This window comes from Hyla sarda, chromosome 2, assembly GCF_029499605.1.
Source record: "Hyla sarda isolate aHylSar1 chromosome 2, aHylSar1.hap1, whole genome shotgun sequence".
NCBI lineage: Eukaryota > Metazoa > Chordata > Amphibia > Anura > Hylidae > Hyla > Hyla sarda.
The window spans coordinates 91488207-91507533 of record NC_079190.1 but is presented as its reverse complement, the minus strand read 5'-3'; the positions used below and the strand labels follow the sequence as shown (position 1 = coordinate 91507533).

General features: G+C 39.8%; 1 protein-coding gene across 1 annotated transcript in view; it reads right to left on the bottom strand.

The window, feature by feature from the left end:
- The window catches only part of LOC130357657 (inhibin beta C chain-like), an 80103-nt gene that overhangs the window by 16093 nt on the left and 44683 nt on the right, over positions 1-19327 (bottom strand). Inside the window, exon 2 of the mRNA XM_056560390.1 lies at positions 2311-2664. Within this exon, the coding sequence (XP_056416365.1) occupies positions 2311-2664 (354 nt within the window). The remainder of the gene's footprint in view (positions 1-2310; positions 2665-19327) is intronic.

Below are 19327 nucleotides of genomic sequence, written 5' to 3'. Positions count from 1 at the left end.
AATACCAGTATCAGTATAGGAGAAGATATCTTTTGATTCAGTCTGTGGATTCTCATAAGGGGTGGCTTGTATGCTACTTAAAGGAACAATTTGCTTTTATAATCTAAGAGCTACCCAACAGTGTTTGCAGCTCTTACCAGCAAATACAGCTGACAGATTCCCCTTCAACTTTCATCCACTTTCATCTGTCTTTGTATATAGTACGTCACTGACATCTGATATGTCCATGTTAAAAGCTGTAGGGCATAGCACTTAGTAGAATGCCACCAGCCTCCCCACTCTAACGCTAAATTCATGCAGCTGAATTTTGCCAGAAAATTTGCACGGAAATTCTGCAAAATTTACAGCACATTGTGTTGAATGGGGATTCCAATGTCTCATTCACGTGGCAAAATTTCTGCTGTGGAATTTCCGCTGCGGAAATTCTGCATTCCAGATTCCGCAAAAACATTGAAAATGTGTTTATATTTTGAATAATTCTGCAGCGGAAACCCTTTAAACTGAATGAGGCTTTCAATTTCAGCGCAATACTGTGTTTTGAGTGCACAGAAATTCCAACAAAATTCCACCCAAATTATGCAAAACTACAAAATATCTGCAGAACAGAATTAGAATGGAATCACAGAATTTCCCCCATGTGAACATAGCCTATTAGTCATTGGAGACCTCAGCTTACAGTCCCCATTTTTTACACAACTCGTTGATATGTCAAGAGTGCTACTTTAAAGGGGTACTCCGGTGGGAAACTTTTTTTTTTTTTTTTTAAATCAACTGGTGCCAGAAAGTTAAACAGATTTGTAAATTACTTCTATTAAAACATCTTAAAGGGGTATTCCAGGAAAAAACTTTTTTATATATATATCAACTGGCTCCAGAAAGTGAAACAGATTTGTAAATTACTTCTATTAAAAAAAAATCTTAATCCTTTCAGTACTTATGAGCTTCTGAAGTTAAGGTTGTTCTTTTCTGTCTAAGTCCTCTCTGATGACACCTGTCTCAGGAAACGCCCAGTTTAGAAGAGGTTTGCTATGGGGATTTGCTTCAAAACTGGGCATTTCCCGAGACAGGTATCATCAGAGAGGACTTAGACAGAAAAGAACAACCTTAACTTCAGAAGCTCATAAGTACTGAAAGGATTAAGATTTTTTAATAGAAGTAATTTACAAATCTGTTTAACTTTCTGGAGCCAGTTGATATATAAAAAAAAAGTTTTTTCCTGGATAACCCCTTTTAATCCTCCCAGTACTTATTAGCTGCTGAATACTACAGAGGAAATAATTTTCATTTTGGAACACAGTGCTCCCTGCTGAATCACGACCACAGTGCTCTCTGATGACATCTCTGTCCATTTTAGGAACTGACCAGAGCAGCATATGTTTGCTATGGGGATTTTCTCCTGCTCTGGACACTTCTTAAAATGGTGTGATTCAGCAGAGAGCTCTGTGTTCCAAAAAGAAAATAATTTCCTCTGTAGTATTCAGCAGCTAATAAGTACTGGAAGGATCAAGATTTTTTAATAGAAGTAATTTAGAAATCTGGTGAAGAAGGCAAGTGAGATCGGCACTGCTCAGTCTGTAAAGTTTATATGGGACTAGTGGAAAAAGGGATAGCTAGGTGGGCTGCTTCTGTGAAACCTTGGTGGTGCTCTGACTTGACACAAAGCAATGGTCATGTAACAGTAGAACAGAAAAGAAGTCGGCGACTCACCGGAGCTGATTTTCAAGCAGTTTCTTCTTTATTTATGCTCACATACATGGGGAGAGAAAGACATACAGGGGATACAGCTGTCTGGCAACGGGACCGTTTCACATGCATCACATGCTTCGTTTAACTTTCTGGCACCAGTTGATTTAAAAAAAAAAAAAGTTTTCCACTGGAGTACCCCTTTAAGGAAATAATTGCGTTCACTACAAAAACTACAAGTTTTAACTATTAAGTCTCATTATGTTAGTTGGCTAAAGGAAAATAATCATTCTGTAGCTGTAAAAATAGTACAACTTATAGTATGGTGTTACAAGTGAGGTTCATATGGAGACACAAAAGCCAATGACATAAATACATACATACATACAATGGAAGCCATTGACTTTTTTTTTTGTGAAGAATCACATTTACAAATTAATATCTGCCCATTATAAAATAAAATAAAAAACACAACTGCACATAATGATTAGGGATATTAATATTAGTATCTGACTTCCAATATACATGACCATGAGGAATTTCTCTCACATTTAAAACAATACACATGATACTCTGTAGCTAAATGTTAACCAACCCCTTTATATATACACTTTATATATTACATACCTATTTCAGCAAAGCTGATGACTTCATAAGTTTGACCAATATCCACTTCTTTGTCCCCTTTTCCATTCTTTTTTGGCAAATCTAGAAAATAGTCCTCATCCAACTCAATATTTAATCGTAGCAAAGCCTGTGCCAGATTTTCTCTAGACACAGCCTGCGTAATGTTTGGGCGCTGGCGCAAGTGAAGTTTGTTGAGAATGTTGTGCTTGGCCACCTCCAGAAGTATTTCTTTCTCAGCTTCCGCCTCCATAGGTTGGTTGAAAGTGGTGCAAGATGAGCAGGAAAAATTTGCCACTGACGCCTGCATAATAACCAGCAACAGAGGTAAAGCAATATGGACTATCATGATGTAATCTGCAGAGAAGGACGCAATAATTCAGCAAACACAGAACATAAGAATCATCATAATGATACAAGCACAGTTCTATATTCTCTGTTCAGCACAAATAGTCTAGTAAACATACCACATTTAGGTAAAGGGCCTGACTACTAGTTTATATTTTGCTACATGATACTAAAATGTGAAAATGATTGACTGACCAATGACTAGTTAATTCTTTTTTTTCTGTATAGGAAATGATAAATAACCTATAAGTAACAATTATTAGCTAAGCAGTTTATAGTTAGGTAAAAGTATATGTACTGTAATAAATCTAAAGAATAAAATCTGTTTACAAGCATTACAAGGTTACAAGGCTTGGAGATCTACAGCCGGTTATCGCTTCGCTCTGCTTTCTGCTCTGTGTCTTCTGTCCTTTGAAATTGGGAGGAAACTAAATCCAAAAGTGCAAAGTTTTCTATTATTTAAGCTTTGATTCTTCACCAAACAAAAAATAAACAAAAGCTGTATGAGTACAGCAAATATACACAATCTGGTGACCTCAGGATGGCTAGCAGAGCCCAGTTAACCCTCTCTAAACTGTTTGCTGAGAAATACTTGTTACAGTGGAATTTAATAAGAAAAAAAAAGAAAAAAAATAATGTTATCAGTAGATATTTATAATATTATATGGTTTTTATTGTTTATCTTTTATTTAGTTTTAATTCCTAATGTGTTTTAGATTCAAAATAGGATGCAATATATTACTATATTTCTGTAAGGTTGGTTTCACACTGCATAAATAGTGGCTGTCAGACATGTATGTTGGGAGGTGGGGGGTTCCAACGTACAACTAAGACCTAGGGCAGGGGCCGTGCTTCTTGGTGGCACGTGAGGGCCCTGGTCGGAGAGGAGACCCGCCTGGCACAGGCACTTGCTCACTACTGGGGAATCCTGGACACTTGTCCCGAATCCCCAGGTGCGCGAGCGTCACTTTCAGCTTTCTACCATAATTACCTGCCTGGCTAGTTCCCTTCCTGGCTACCTACCGTAATTACCTGATTGGCTACTTCCCTTCCTGGCTACATACCGTAATTACCTGATTGGCTACTTCCTTCCTGGCTAACTACCCAATTACCTACCTGGCTACTTCCCTACCTGGCTACTTATTATCTATGTAGCTACCTACCCACCTACTTAGCTTTCTGGCTACCAACCTATATAGCTACCTACTTGGCTGCCTACCAACAGAGCTACTTACCTACCTACATATGTACTTACTTACCTACTTGGCTGCATAGCTAACTAGCTACCTACCTAGCTACCTATCTACTTAGCTAGCTTCCTACATTTCTGGATACCTACCTATTTGGCTACCTAGTGTAAGAACCCGAAGGGTTAATCTGCACTGAGGTGTTTTGTTACTCTGGTTTCTGTGGATACGCCCTGTTCTCTGGATGGTCAGCTGACCTCGTTGGCTTTTCACCTGCTTAGCTCCTTTTAAACCGTAGGAAAGCACTGTTTATCACACATGGGTCCAGCAGAAGACCAAAATGATATATATACCCACAAAGAATGTTTTACAAGAAATAAAGCCTAATCACCAATCTAGATTAGAACAGGGAGGAACTTAGAATAAAATATAACTTTAATAATTCTAATTTTCATTAAAATATGTACGAAAAAAACATCCAGTGTACCGTGTCTTAAAAAAGACCAAGAGATGCAAGATGCAATATCTGTTCACAAAGACGGAAAAGGACATAGACCAAAATCGGGAACAGGCGCCAAACAACAATTCTAAATAACAGAGTGCTATGCACTAGTGTAGTCTTACAACAACACAAATTTTTACGGCAATCTTGCCAAAAAAAAGAACTAGGTTCAAAAATGCTAATATTGTTTTGTATCAGCACATTATCTCTACAATTATTATGTCAAAAAAAGTATCAAATATCACAAGAATGAGGTTCCCAACATATTTTTGCCGCGGCAACACTGCGTCCTCAGGGATAACTCATAAGTTCTCTTATCAATAAATGCATAAGAGGATATATATATATGGATAGAAACTTATAATGATAAGTTTGCAGGTGAATAATCCCCAAAACAAGGATCAGACTGCCGTGAGATTCCAGGTACCCCTGAAAAGATATAAGGGGATATGTACAAATGTCTATCAGCAATTATTCCTGTAAATGAAAAGTCCTCAGTATCCCCCAGATGTCCTACTCACAACCGTTCATTGATGTACCGAGGCACCTAAAAAAATGCACATAAAAAGCCCCAGTAATTTATAATGCTGAAAAGGAAAGGAGGGCTAAAGAAATACCGCTCAGCAGAGTACTCACGGTTCCGGCGTCCGGCATATTGGTCAGATGGAGCACATACCTGCAGTGGCAGGGAGCCGTAACAGACGGCTTCTCTGCGCTCTATGCATGTGTGAGCCGCATCTGACGTTATATCAGGTCGCTGCAGGCCACGTCAGAGGTGCCGATCCCCCTTCTGACATCAGTAACAGGCGTGGCTCTGATATACTGGCACAGCACTCAATGTTAGCAAACAGCTGGTATATGCAGATACGTGATTATAGGCACTGATACTAGAAGTTGCGTCACTTAAGAGTAGGTATATACTGATTATCCCAAATCTAGCTGGTGGGGAATACACAAGGGGAGCGCTCATGACCTAGATTTGTGTCCGTGAATCTCTTAACACAAGTTAGATAAAAGACTACTAGAGAGTAGACTAATGCAGAATATTAAGTAATGCTCATATTCAGCAAAAAAAAATTATAATTGAAAAAGTGAAAAAACATATACCAATACATCAAATGGTTATCGGGTTGCGTAGGATAATATGTAACACCCAAATAGATGTTATTGATAAAATGTAAGAATGGAACTTATACACAGATAATGAAAAACGTTGACCATAGGTTCTGCGATTTGGCTTTTCTGTTATCTCTTGGTATTGACTCGGCTTGTGGACTGTGACATATTGTGTGTATGTTTAGTTATTATTTCTGTTAGTGGGTGTTATTCCATACAGTTTCCTGACCTCCATCTGTATTGTAAGTTGTATTTTTTTGACGTTTCACTCCCTGCACTTAATCAGGCAGGGACTGTCACCGTGATTGTGGACCAATCGCCTAGGGTGGGTATGGAAGTAGGCAGGGCAAGTGGGAGCGGGTGAGTTCAGGGCTCCACACCCTGTCGATATGTGACACCTAGTTAGCTACCTACTAATACACTTACTAGTTAGCTACCTACCAACATATCTAGCGGAGGAGGGGAGGGGATTGTTCTACCTATCTAAGGATGTATTTACCTATTGGGGGGCTGCCTACCTGAGGACATACCTGCCTATGGGTTGAACTACCTAATATGGAACTAAATACTGTGGGATATACCTACCTAATAGGATAGAGGTGGGGCACTGGAAAAATATGAAGACTAAGTGGGGAGACCCACGAAACGACGTCCGTTGAGGGTGCACTGTGTCCCTGGATAGCCTGTGGGAACATGCCTATTACAGGTAGTGTTTTATGGATAATAATCTTTTTTGTATTAGCGGCGATTTTGTATTGAGGTACACACTACCGTATTGATAATCTGAGTGAACCAACATAACCTATGCATTGTTCCTTATATTTACCATCTTGATAATCAGGACCAGGTCACTAGTGCTTTTCTGGGGTATATGTTTTTTAGGGGTGGGTTTGTCTGTCCTTTAGTTTGTTACTAATTATCTAATAAAGTTTATACTATTTTTTCATGAATTTTGTATTATTGGTGTTTAATTCATGGTGACAATTGTAGGAGTAGTAAAATATTTTTCCTGCAGATGCTGCGGTGATGGGTTTTGGCTGGAAGAAATTGTCATGGTGCTCTGAGCCGGAGAAGAAAATGAAAGAATACTGCACTGATCAGAAAAGACGTGAATTGTGAGTCACTTAATGTAACTATATGTATATTATGGTGGAGTCTGATTCTGGGGTCTGCATTATGGTGGAGTCTGATTCTGGGGTCTGAATTATGGGGAGTCTGATTCTGTGGTCTGTATTATGGTGGGGTCTGATTCTGCAGCCTGTATTAAAATGATTATGCATGCTGAACAAAAACTTTAATGACTGATGTGGATGGTCCCCTCCCTTTACATTGTCCTTATTGTAAGGTCCTTACAGCAAAGACAATATATAGGGAAAATTCTGAAGAAAAAAAACGACTCTGTGACAAGCCCCACGCACAATAAACCACACCCACAATAAGCTACACCTATATCGCCGACACCCCCAAGAGACTTTAAAAACTTTTTTGGGCACAGCACTACCAAAAGGTTGCCTACCCCTGACCTAGGCGTCCCATAGTAAGAAATGTATGGTACACCATATAGCTAAATGCAATAGCATGGAAGTCTGCACTATTCCATACAGCAAACACCACTGGTTGTTACCTAAATCAAGTACTGGGCTCTATGGATCCATTAATGTATAAGCTGGGACTTATTCTGGCACTTACATTAAATAGGCACTGCTAGACACTGCTTATTGCAGTTTTGAAACCAGCCTTAGGCTAGGTTTCCAGTCCACGCAGGGATTCTTTTCTGGCATTTTTTAGAATACTGCCACTGCAGTTTTTAGCCAAAGGCAGAAGTGTATTGAAAGAGGAATTGAAAATATAAAGGAATGAGTTATACTACTTCTTCCTCATTAATCCACTTCTGGCTTTGGGTCAAAAACACACAAAAAAAAAACTGTTTAAAAATCTAGCCTTAGTGTTCAGCCTGATCATTGATGATGCCTGTATTACATTCATATGCTTTACATCAGCACTTTTACTTATCAACATTTACCATATTTTAAAGGGGTATTCCGGTGCTTAAACATCTTATCCCCTATCCAAAGGATAGGGGATAAGATGCCTGATCGCGGGAGTCCCGCCGCTGGGGACCCCCGGGATCATGCACGCGGTACCCCGTTTGTAATCAGTCTCCAGAGCGTGTTCACTCCGGGACTGATTACAGGTGACTACAGGGTGGGCGGCGTGTCACATGAAAAGGTAAATAAAATATGCTGGGTCTGCTGCAGGGGGGTGCCACGGGGGCCCTTACTGAGGTACTGGCTGTACCCCCTGACAGTGGCCCTGAGTACAGAATCAATTATGTGAAAAGGGCAAAGTTGAAATGAATGATAGAATGCACAAGCAAAAGGCATGCAGTGTTTGGAAAAATTCTAGCAAATATGTCTTCATTGTTTAATCTTGAACAATCCTATAACATTTATGTGCTCAATCTGCTCTGTTTCTTGTTCAACTAATAGAGATGAAAACCCTTCAAACCTTTACAGTGCTTACAGTTTCAACTTACACTTGGCCATCAGCAATAAAAGCAAAAAGTTGGTGAGGATAAAAAAAAAATTTGGGGCACTTATATTGCACCAATATTGTCTTTTAATGGCTCAAACATTAAAGACATAGGCATCAACGTCACCTCAGTATGCTGCATCTATAATAGTTTTTAAAAGCAACAATCTAGTAATATAGGAGAACGCAATCAATCAGGGACCTGAATCTGTACGATGATTGAAGCCTTATGGTCCTTAACCCTCAGGAAGAACTCAAGGACTGTGCAGTTTTGGTTTTTCTCCTCCCCTTCTAATAATCATAACACTTTCAATTTTCCACTTACAGGCCCATATGAGGGCTTGCTTTTTGTGCCACTTTGTGATGACATCACTCTTGTTACCACAAAACCTACAGTAAGGCGATATTGAAAAAAAACTAAAAACACCATGTTGCAACTTTTGGGTGCTTCTGTTTCTACACAGTGCATGGACACGTTATTTCATACCCAAAGCAGGCTCTATATATAGAAAAAATTTCGCAGAAATGCTTGAAATCAAAGGGAGTCTGCTGCAAGCAAAATCTATGCAGAGTTTACTCATGGAAATTCAGATCAGAAATTCTGTAGTGTGAATAGGCGCAAAGGAAACATTACTTTTTACCTTTTTACTCCTGAACTGAAAAATATCACCTGGTTTTATTCTGCTACTAACTGGTGGAGCTGACAGAAAAGAGAAACAAACGAATCAAGGGTCAATAATGGAATGTCAGAATATACATCAAAGCCAACAAAAAATCCAGTGTCTGAACCAAGGAAAGCAGGCTTAACCAGGAGATAACAACTAGACTGAGAGACAGGCAATGGAGGGTCAATAACTACAAGGTTAATTCCAGTAAGATAAGCGAGGGTTAATTCAGGAGAATAGTCAAACAAGCTGGGTAAAAATGTAGAATTCAGAAACCATAAGTAGCTTTAAGATTAAATAATAACCAGAGAAAGAACCGTAGCAGATTCGTATAGGGGGACATTAATCAATGTTTGCTTATGTATTCCTTTTTTTAGTTTTTTTCTTTCTATTTTTTTGCTTATGTGCGACTTATTTATCAACTGGTTTCAGACAGTTGATGAATTTCTTTCACGTAAGCAATTTTTTTTTTTTTTTTTTTTTTCTGCTTTGGTAGTGGCTTCTTCTGCTTCATGTCTGAGCTGGAGTAAATTTAGTTTTTTTGCATTTGATAAATCTCTGACCACTGCAAGTCAAAAATGACTTTTTGCTTTGGTAAGCAAGCCAAGTTTCTTTTTTTTGCTTAGGGCACTGCACAATCAAAAAGTTGAGTAATCGCACATGCAACTTTTTTGCGCCAATTTTAAGCAAAAAAGAACTAAATGCTTTGATAAATGTCCCCCATAGAGTCTAGTGATGAGCGGCATAGGCCATATGCAAATTTGCGATATTTCGCGAATATATGGATGAATATTTGTCCTATATTCGCGAAATTTGCATACTCGCTATGTTCCTTTTTTTTTCATGAGAAAATTCGTAATGAAATTCGCATAGTGTGCATGCACAATTATATCTTTCACCTAAAAGAAGGGAGGAATCAGTGTCCAGTCTGGAAGTGCCGATATTCGCATAAATATTCGCATAAACATTTGCATAAAAATTTGCATTAAAAAACAAATTGAATATTCATCATTACAAATATATATCACTGCATTCTAAATAATCGCAAAAACACGCAGTGCCGATATTCGCGTCAAAAATTTGCATTTCTAATATTCGCGCTCAACACTAATAGAGACCAGGCACACAGATTGGCTAAACTCACACAGCTAACAATTCGCCTATATATATTATGCATTGATTTCTGTTTGTAATCGATGAAAAAGCAGACAAAATCTATGCATAAAATATGTTGCTGATTCTTCCACTGTTCCACTTCCAAAAGTTGGACAGTCTTAAATCTGATTTATTTATTAACCTGTTAAGGACCCAGGGCGTATGGATACGCCCTCACACCCTGGGCCTCAAGGACCCAGGGCGTATCCATATGCCCTGGCGTTTTCCAGTCTCTGCCACGCACCGGGCAGAGATCGGAACCGGATGCTTGCTGAAATGCTTCAGCAGGCATCCAGGGCAAACGCCGAGGGGGGCCATGTAGGCCCCCCATGTCGGCGATCGTCGCAAATCACAAGGGAAATAGCCCTTGCGATCTGCGGCGATATCGGGCTGATCGGGTCTCTGGGACCCGACCGCCCGGTAATTTCGCATGATCCCGACTGTCACAGACAGCCAGGACCATGCTGGAGTATCGGAGCGAGGTGGCAAGCCTGCCAACTCCTCCGATCCCCTGCGATTCTTCGGTTAGTTAACCGACCAATCGCAGGGGGGGGGGGGCGGTTACTTCCTCCCGCCCTGTCCGGCCCCTGGAAGTCCGGAGAGGACGAGAAGAAGACCAGAGGACGCGGCGGGGGACGGGGGAGTGCTGGGGACCGGCCCCGGTACTTACCTCGTCCCTGAAGACCCGGATCCCGGCGATGAAGGCGGCGGCGGCGGCGACAGGTGAGTTGATCTTCAGCCGCGGTCGGGCCCTTTACAGCAATGCACGTCGCCGTAAAGCGACATGCATTGCTGTAATGGGACCCTATAAACTACAACTCCCAGCATGCCCAGACAGCCCTTGGCGTCTGGGCATGCTCGGAGTTGCAGTTTTGCAACATCTGGAGGTCCACAGTTTTGGGACCACTGTGCCCTTCCAGATGTTGCAAAACTACACATCCTCAGCATGCGCTTACTGTCCAGGCATGCTGGGAGTTGTAGTTCTGCAACATCTGGCCCTTCAGATGTTGCAGAACTACAACTCCCAGCATGCCTGGACAGTAAGGGCATACTGGGAGTTGTAGTTTTGCAACATCTGGAAGGGCACAGATTGGGAACCACTGTATTAGTGGTCTGCAAACTGTAGTCCTCCAGGTGTTGCAAAACTACAACTCCAAGCATGCTGGGAGTTGTAGTTCGGCAAAATCTGGCTCTAAAGATGTTGGCGAACTACTACTTCCAGCATGCCTGAGAATGTTTGGGAGTAGTGGTTTTGCAACAACTGGAGGCACACTGGTTGGGAAACATTGTCTGTTTCCTAACTCAGTGTTTCCCAACCCGTGTGCCTCCAGCTGTTGTAAAACTATAACTACCAGCATGCACTGATAGACTGTGCATGCTGGGAGTTGTAGTTTTGCAACAGCTGGAGGTCCCCCCCCCCCCTGTGGGCAGGGGCTTACAGTGAGTATCAGGCTGCAAGTTTGTGATGCAGCAAATTTTGCGCGGCAGCTCAAACTCGCAGTGGGAAACTCGCTGTAACCCCCCGCCCATGTGACTGTACCCTAAAAACACTACACTACACTAACACAAAATAAAATAAAAAGTAAAAAACTCTACATATACACATACCCCTACACAGCCCCCCTCCCCAATAAAAATGGAAAAACGTCTGGTACGCCACTGTTTCCAAAATGGAGCCTCCAGCTGTTGCAAAACAACAACTCCCAGTATTGCTGGACAGCCGTTGACTGTCCAAGCATTCTGGGAGTTTTGCAACAGCTGGAGGCACCCTGTTTGGGAATCACTGGCGTAGAATACCCCTATGTCCACCCCTATGCAAATCCCTAATTCAGGCCTCAAATGCGCATGGCGCTCTCACTTTGGAGCCCTGTCGTATTTCAAGGCAACAGTTTAGGGTCACATATGGGGTATCGCCGTACTCGGGAGAAATTGCCTAACAAATTTTGGGGGGCTTTTTCTCCTTTCACCCATTATGAAAATGTGAAGTTGGGGTCTACACCAGCATGTTAGTGTAAAAAATAAAAATTTTTACACTAACATGCTGTTGTTGCCCTATACTTTTAATTTTGAAAAGAGGTAAAAGGGAAAAAAGCCCCCCAAAATTTGTAATGCAATTTCTCCCGACTATGGAGATACCCCATATGTGGGCGCAAAGTGCTCTGGGGGCGCACAACAAGGCCCAGAAGGGAGAGTGCACCATGTACATTTGAGGTGATTTGCACAGGGGTGGCTGATTGTTACAGCGGTTTTGACAAACGCGAAAAAAAAAACACATGTGACCCCATTTCGGAAACTATACCCCTCACGGAATGTAATGAGGGGTGCAGTGAGAATTTACACCCCACTGGTGTCTGACAGATCTTTGGAACAGTGGGCTGTGCAAATTAAAAATGTCGTACAGCTCACTGTTCCAAAGATCTGACAGACACCAGTGGGGGTAAATGCTCACTGTACCCCTTGTTACGTTCCTCAAGGGGTCTAGTTTCCAAAATGGTATGCAATGTGGGGGTTATTTTGCTGTCCTGGCACCATAGGGGCTTCCTAAATGCGACATGCCCCCCGAGCAAAATTTGCTCTCAAAAAGCCAAATATGACTCCCTCTCTTCTGAGCATTGTAGTTCGCCCGTAGTGCGCTTCAGGTCAATTTATGGGGTACCTCCATACTCAGAAGAGATGGAGTTACAAATTTTGGGGGGTATTTTCTGCTATTAACCCTTGCATACATGTGAAATTTGGGTGGAAACACACATTTTAGTGAAATTTTTTTAACATTTTTTTACATATGCAAAAGTCGTGAAACATCTGTGGGGTATTAAGGCTCACTTTATTCCTTGCTACGTTCCTCAAGGGGTCTAGTTTCCAAAATGGTATGCCATGTGGGTATTTTTTCCTGTTCTGGCACCATAGGGGCTTCCTAAATACGACATGCCCCTGAGCAAAATTTGCTCTCAAAAAGCCAAATATGACTCCTTCTCTTCTGAGCATTGTAGTTCGCCCGTAGTGCACTTCAGGTCAACTTATTGGGTACCTCCATACTCAGAAGAGATGGGGTTACAAATTTTGGGGGGTATTTTCTGCTATTAACCCTTGCATACATGTGAAATTTGGGTGGAAACACACATTTTAGTGAAATTTTTTTAACATTTTTTTACATATGCAAAAGTCGTGAAACACCTGTGGGGTATTAAGGCTCACTTTATTCCTTGTTACATTCCTCAAGGGGTCTAGTTTCCAAAATGGTATGCCATGTGGGTATTTTTTCCTGTTCTGGCACCATAGGGGCTTCCTAAATGCAACATGCCCCCCAAAAACCATTTCAGAAAAACGTACTCTCCAAAATCCCCTCGTCGCTCCTTCGCTTCTGAGCCCTCTACTGCGCCCGCCGAACACTTTATATAGACATATGAGGTATGTGCTTACTCGAGAGAAATTGGGCTACAAATATAAATATACATTTTCTCCTTTTACCCCTTGTAAAAATTCAAAAATTGGGTCTACAAGAACATGCAAGTGTAAAAAATGAAGATTGTGAATTTTCTCCTTCACTTTGCTGCTATTCCTGTGAAACACCTAAAGGGTTAAAACGCTGACTGAATGTCATTTTGAATACTTTGGGGGGTGCAGTTTTTATAATGGGGTCATTTATGGGGTATTTCTAATATCTTCATATTAGAAATACCCCATAAATGACCCCACTTCAAACCTGAACTGGTCCCTGAAAAATTGTGATTTTGGAAATTTTGTGAAAAATTGGAAAATTGCTGCTGAACTTTGAAGCCCTCTGGTGTCTTCCAAAAGTAAAAAATCGTAAATTTTATGATGCAAACATAAAGTGGACATATTGTATATGTGAATAAAAAAAAATTATTTGGAATATTCATTTTCCTTACAAGCAGAGAGCTTCAAAGTTAGAAAAATGCAAAATTTTCAATTTTTTCATGAAATTTTGGAATTTTTCACTAAGAAACGATGCAAGTATCGACAAAATTTTACCAATAACATAAAGTAGAATATGTCACGAAAAAACAATCTTGGAATCAGAATGATAGGTAAAAGCGTCTTTGAGTTATTAATGCTTAAAGTGACAGTGGTCAGATGTTCAAAAAACGCTCTGGTCCTAAGGTGTAAAATGGCCTGGTCCTTAAGGGGTTAAGCAGTGGTCAGGAATTTATCATGTGCAACTTTTAAGTTTGTTAGGCGCAATTGTGTTAGATTCTACACCAGTCCTCAGTTGGCTTACAAACTGACTGTGGGCAGCCTTATCCAAAAGTCGCACATTTGTCGCATGGGTAAATAAGTAGCACAAAAAGTTGCAGAGGAAACTTCATACAAAATGAGTACTGAAGTAAGAAATGTGATCAGCACCAGATTTATCATATGCTCTGTGCCATTTGGTGCAGGTACACAGTTTCCGCCACATGAATTAATGGAGTAAAAACACGTTCATCTACTCCACTTTTCATGAATACCTCCCTATATCTCTATTGTCTGTAAAAAAAATAAAAAAATTAAAATAAAAAAAGTTTATCAAAGGTCAACTGGTCTGGTCATTTTGTCAAGCCAAATATCTTTTGGAGCCTAAGTGAGACTAGGGGAATCACAGTATATCTTACATACCCTATCGATGATAAAATACTGATCCTTGTAGACTCTATGTCATGCCTTGCTTCTGTGGAAAATTTCACTAAACTTTCCCTTGCAAAAAGGATCCACATTAATTTGCTGACACTTTAAGAACCCCTACACATAACATTCAGTCAATGTGTCACTTATCTCACAGGGATACATCAGTAATCTTTCACTTCAAGTCTGTCTTCCAGTGGGAGTTCTACATATGTTCTTTAACCATTTTAAATTCTGCTTCTCCTTAGCTCCAGTTCCAGTTTTTATTATTTGGACCCTATTAGGCCATTCTTTCTGAAGGTCCATTCTTTCTCAGTTCTTGTGAGTGTAGTACTCTCCCAATAGACAGAAGGAAATAAGTATCTTTCTTACAATTTATTTTCCAAGATATTCTCTAATGCCAAAAAGAAGTACCCAGTCAGCTGTTAACCTTGCTTTATGATATTACATAATTATCTCTATTTACATAGTGTCAACATGTTCCTCGGCACATTACAATACAGAGAGGACATGTACAGATAATATTACAAGATATTTCATATTATCAACCCACTTCTGGCAACCAATAAGGGTAACCAGGACCCGCTGTGATATTGAGCCCTTGGTGACAGTATATTAAATATATACCAACTAGAATATACCAATGAGGCTAAGATGAAACTTAACTTTTACTTAGATCAAAATTAAATAGCAACAAAATAGGGTACACACAGACTGACATAAATAGTTTGGGGTAGGGGTACAGGTGAAGCCCTAACCTAAAGATACTAATGCATGAAACACTCCCAATTTCTAGGTGTGGAAATGGGGAAAGGGATAAATGACAGAGACAATAATTCAATGAAAATGACAAGTGGCAGACCTCTCTTGCCAACACGTTTCACCACTAGCGTCACAGGGGCTCATCAGGGATAAGAGGAAACCACAATTTTATAGATAGATGCAGTGTACCACGTAAGAAATACTGATGTAGTTTAACATATTACAATAAATGATACAGATAGATAGCTGTTCAAAAAACTGTAAAAAATGTGTAAAAGGGAAGTCTGTGTCAGTCAGAGTCAGATGGACGTCACAAATATGCAAGGAATAAAATGCTGGATTTAGACAGTACAATAGCATAGAACCCAATCACAAATAATATTAGGATATATTGGTATAGTGAGGGTAAGTGTATGACCATAATATCAGACTTGGAGCTGTAGATGAGCTTCACTGATATGTGACAATATAAGGCCACACTGTAAAGACAAAAAAATGTGTGTGTGTGTGTATAAAAAAATGTGTGTGTGTGTGTATGTATATATATATATATATATATATATATATATATATATATATATATATAAAATTTGAAGTTGAACATATAACAAATGTCCAAAAAATATATATAAGGGATTAGGCTTACCCTTAATGAGATTAGATAGGGGGTAATGACTCTTCCAAAGATGTAACCTCACAGTTAATGAAAGACACAGACTCCTAAAGTAACAACAAAATTACGGTACATTGGACTCAGAGATGATACGGATGACAATATCCTTCAGTAGTATAAACAAACGTCTCATAGTGATTTTGTGAACAGATGCCAATAGCCAAAACAGTAAACCCCTTAATAATGAATGGAGTAGCTTACCTAGTGATAGAATATATAGATAGTTGAACGGCAAAGGGCATGGAATAGGACCGTCAAGATGCCAAATAAGAGCAGCAGTCATGCCCCCTAAGGATCTCCATCCCTAGGATTTATTTTACAGTTTTTTTGACACCTATCTATCTGTATCATTTATTGTAATATGTTAAACTACATCAGTATTTCTTATGTGGTACACTGCATCCATCTATATCTATAAAATTGTGGTTTCCTCTTATCCCTGATGAGCTCCTGTGATGCTAGGGGTGAAATGCGTTGGCAAGAGAGGTCTGCCACTTGCCATTTTCATTGTATTATTGTTTGTCATTTATCCCTTTCTCCATTTCCACACTGAGAAATTAGGAGTGTTTTATGTATTAGTATCTTTAGGTTAGGGCTTCACCTGTAGCCCCTACCCCTACACCAAACTATTTATGTCAGTTTGTGTGTACCCTATTTTGTTGCTATTTAATTTTGATCTAAGTAAAAGTTACGTTTTATCTTAGCCTCATTGGTATATTCTAGTTGGTACTAAGATATTTCATAATGACAAACTAATTAACAATGCAAAGTAGAAGCAAGAAGGTCCTGCACGCAAGAAAGTACAATCGATGAGGAAATACGAATTGAAAAAAAGTTAAAGGAGTAGTCCGGCGCGCACTTTTTTCATTTTATCCCGTCTGGGCTGCAAAATAAAAGAAAACAAACTTTCTCTTACCTGCCAACGAGCCCCCAGAGCTCCGGTACAGGTGTTCGGTCCCCGGGCTGTATTCTTCTTACTTCCTTTTAGCCCGGCACGTCACACGGAGCTTCAGCCTATCACCAGCCGAGGTGGGACATCGCTGCAGCTGGTGCAGCTGGTGATAGGACCGAACACCTGTACAGGAGTGAACCGGAGCTCCGGGGGCTCATTGGCAGGTAAGAGAAAGTGTGTTTTCTTTTATTTTGCAGCCCGAATGGGATAAAATGAAAAAAGTGCACGCCGTCTACTCCTTTAAAAAGTGTTTGCTTTTACCAACATCTGGTTGGTGGTGGATCACTTCCCAAAGATGGCTCACTTTATTTTTACCTATATTCTTTTTTAGTCAGATATTTTTCAAGAAAATCTTGTCTCCATGGCTTGCCTGCTCATATTGGGGAGATTTATTAAAACCTTTGCTGAGGAAAAAGAGGCCTCTCAAAAATATAAGAAGTGATCTGGGCAAATGGGCAACATTTCCTCTACAGAGGTTTTGATAAATCTCCAGTCTCTGATCATGGGCTAAAAATTTGTCTCCAATGTCTATTTAAAGTTTTTAAAATTACCTTGGCCTTTTCCTCTAGTTACCATCCTTAGAGCATTAGTTAGATGCTTAGATTAGTTGTTTTAGTTGGATGTGGAGTAATACTAACAGTCTACACAAACTCCTTACCCCAACCCACAACTAACATCTTAGGTACGAATTGGAAAACTGATTTGAAGCCAGATCTTCTTAATAAACCTCAGTGCCTGATATCACAAATGCTCAGACTGCATGGGTAAAAATCCCCACAGACACGCTCCAATATGTTTAGGGTAGCCTTTCTAGAAGAGTGGAGACAGGTATAGCTTCATAAGGGAAACCAACTCCATGTCAAAGAGTAACTGTCACAAGCTTTTAATTTTTAATCCTCCCAGTTCACTCCCTCCATCATGATAAACCTACCTTTATTTAGTATTATTTTTCTGGTTTTCTATCCTGATATTGTTCTATATCTTCTGCTCAGTCTAAGTCAGCTCCACAGACTGGGACGAGGCATTCCCCAGCAGGCATGACATCATCTGAAGCCCTGCTGGGGAGAACTTCCTCCCTCACTCTTCTACATACAACCGACAGCAGTTCAGTGGGAGATGGGACGTGATTGGATGATACCGTGCACACTCCGCTCAGCTCTCTACAATTAACTCTACAGTTAATCAGCTCTGCCCAGCTGCTAGCAAAGGGAGTAGATATATTTAGCACAATATTTAGCAAAATATTCAGTGTGATGCACTGAAAGCATCATGACTCTACAGTGTAGCTCACCTCAAGGGAAGGGAGCTGAACTATTTATCTCTATACACTCTATACACTGTGCTGAGCTGAGGTCTTACTTGCATTTCCTGATTTTTGTCTCTGCCAGGCTGCCACAGGAGTAAATCTGCCAGCAGGAATTCATGCAGGACCAGAAGGAGGACCCCTGATGACCAAATTTTATGGGTTAGTTTAACACATATAGCTAAAAAAAAAAATTATTAAGAATATTTAGAAAAGTAATTCAAATAGGCTAATCTATAACATATACATTTTTATTCCTAATAACAGGTACCATTTAAAGCCTATAGTTTTGGAATCGGATGTCCAGCAAGCTCATACAGGTGTGATGGACAAGAGTCCATATACAGTACTTTTGAAAAATTGACTTTGATAAGTGTAAGTTGCAATGGTGGACAAAGCCTACGAGCAAAAGTAGACAGTTATGTTGGACAAGGACAACCACATTAAAGGGGTACTCCTGTGGAAAACTTTTTTTTAAATCAACTTGTGCCAGAAAGTTAAACAGATTTGTAAATTACTTCTATTAAAAATCCAGTACTTTTTAGGGGCTGTATTCTACAGAGGAAATGCTTTTCTTTTTGGATTTCTCTGATGTCATGACCACAGTGCTCTCTGCTGACCTCTGCTGTCCATTTTTGAAACTGTCCAGAGCAGGAGAAAATTCCCATAGCCAACATATGCTGCTCTGGACAGTTCCTAAAACGGACAGCAGAGGTCAGCAGAGAGCACTGTGGTCATGACATCAGAGAAATCCAAAAAGAAAAGTATTTCCTCTGTAGTATACAGCCCATAAAATGTATTGGAAGGATTAAGATTTTTTAATAGAAGTAATTTACAAATCTGTTTAACTTTCTCGCACCAGTTGATTTAAAAAAAAAAAAAAAACATTTTCCACGGGAGTACCCCTTTAACCATCTAAATAATAGTGTTTTTTTATTTTTTATTATTGCTTACAGAAATCTTAAAAAAATATGGTGCATATTTAGAATCTGGAAAGTGAACATGACATGAATTTATTTTATCAAATGACCTTTGAATATGAACAATTTTGTGAAGTTACTGTTAAACATATTTGCTAAACTCAAAGTCCTCATTAATAGTATATGTTATTATGTAGGATACAATGTCTATTTTTTGCAGTAGTAAAACAGACATAGTCTACTAAATTAATGCAGAATCTTTTCATTATGCTTTTGAACAAA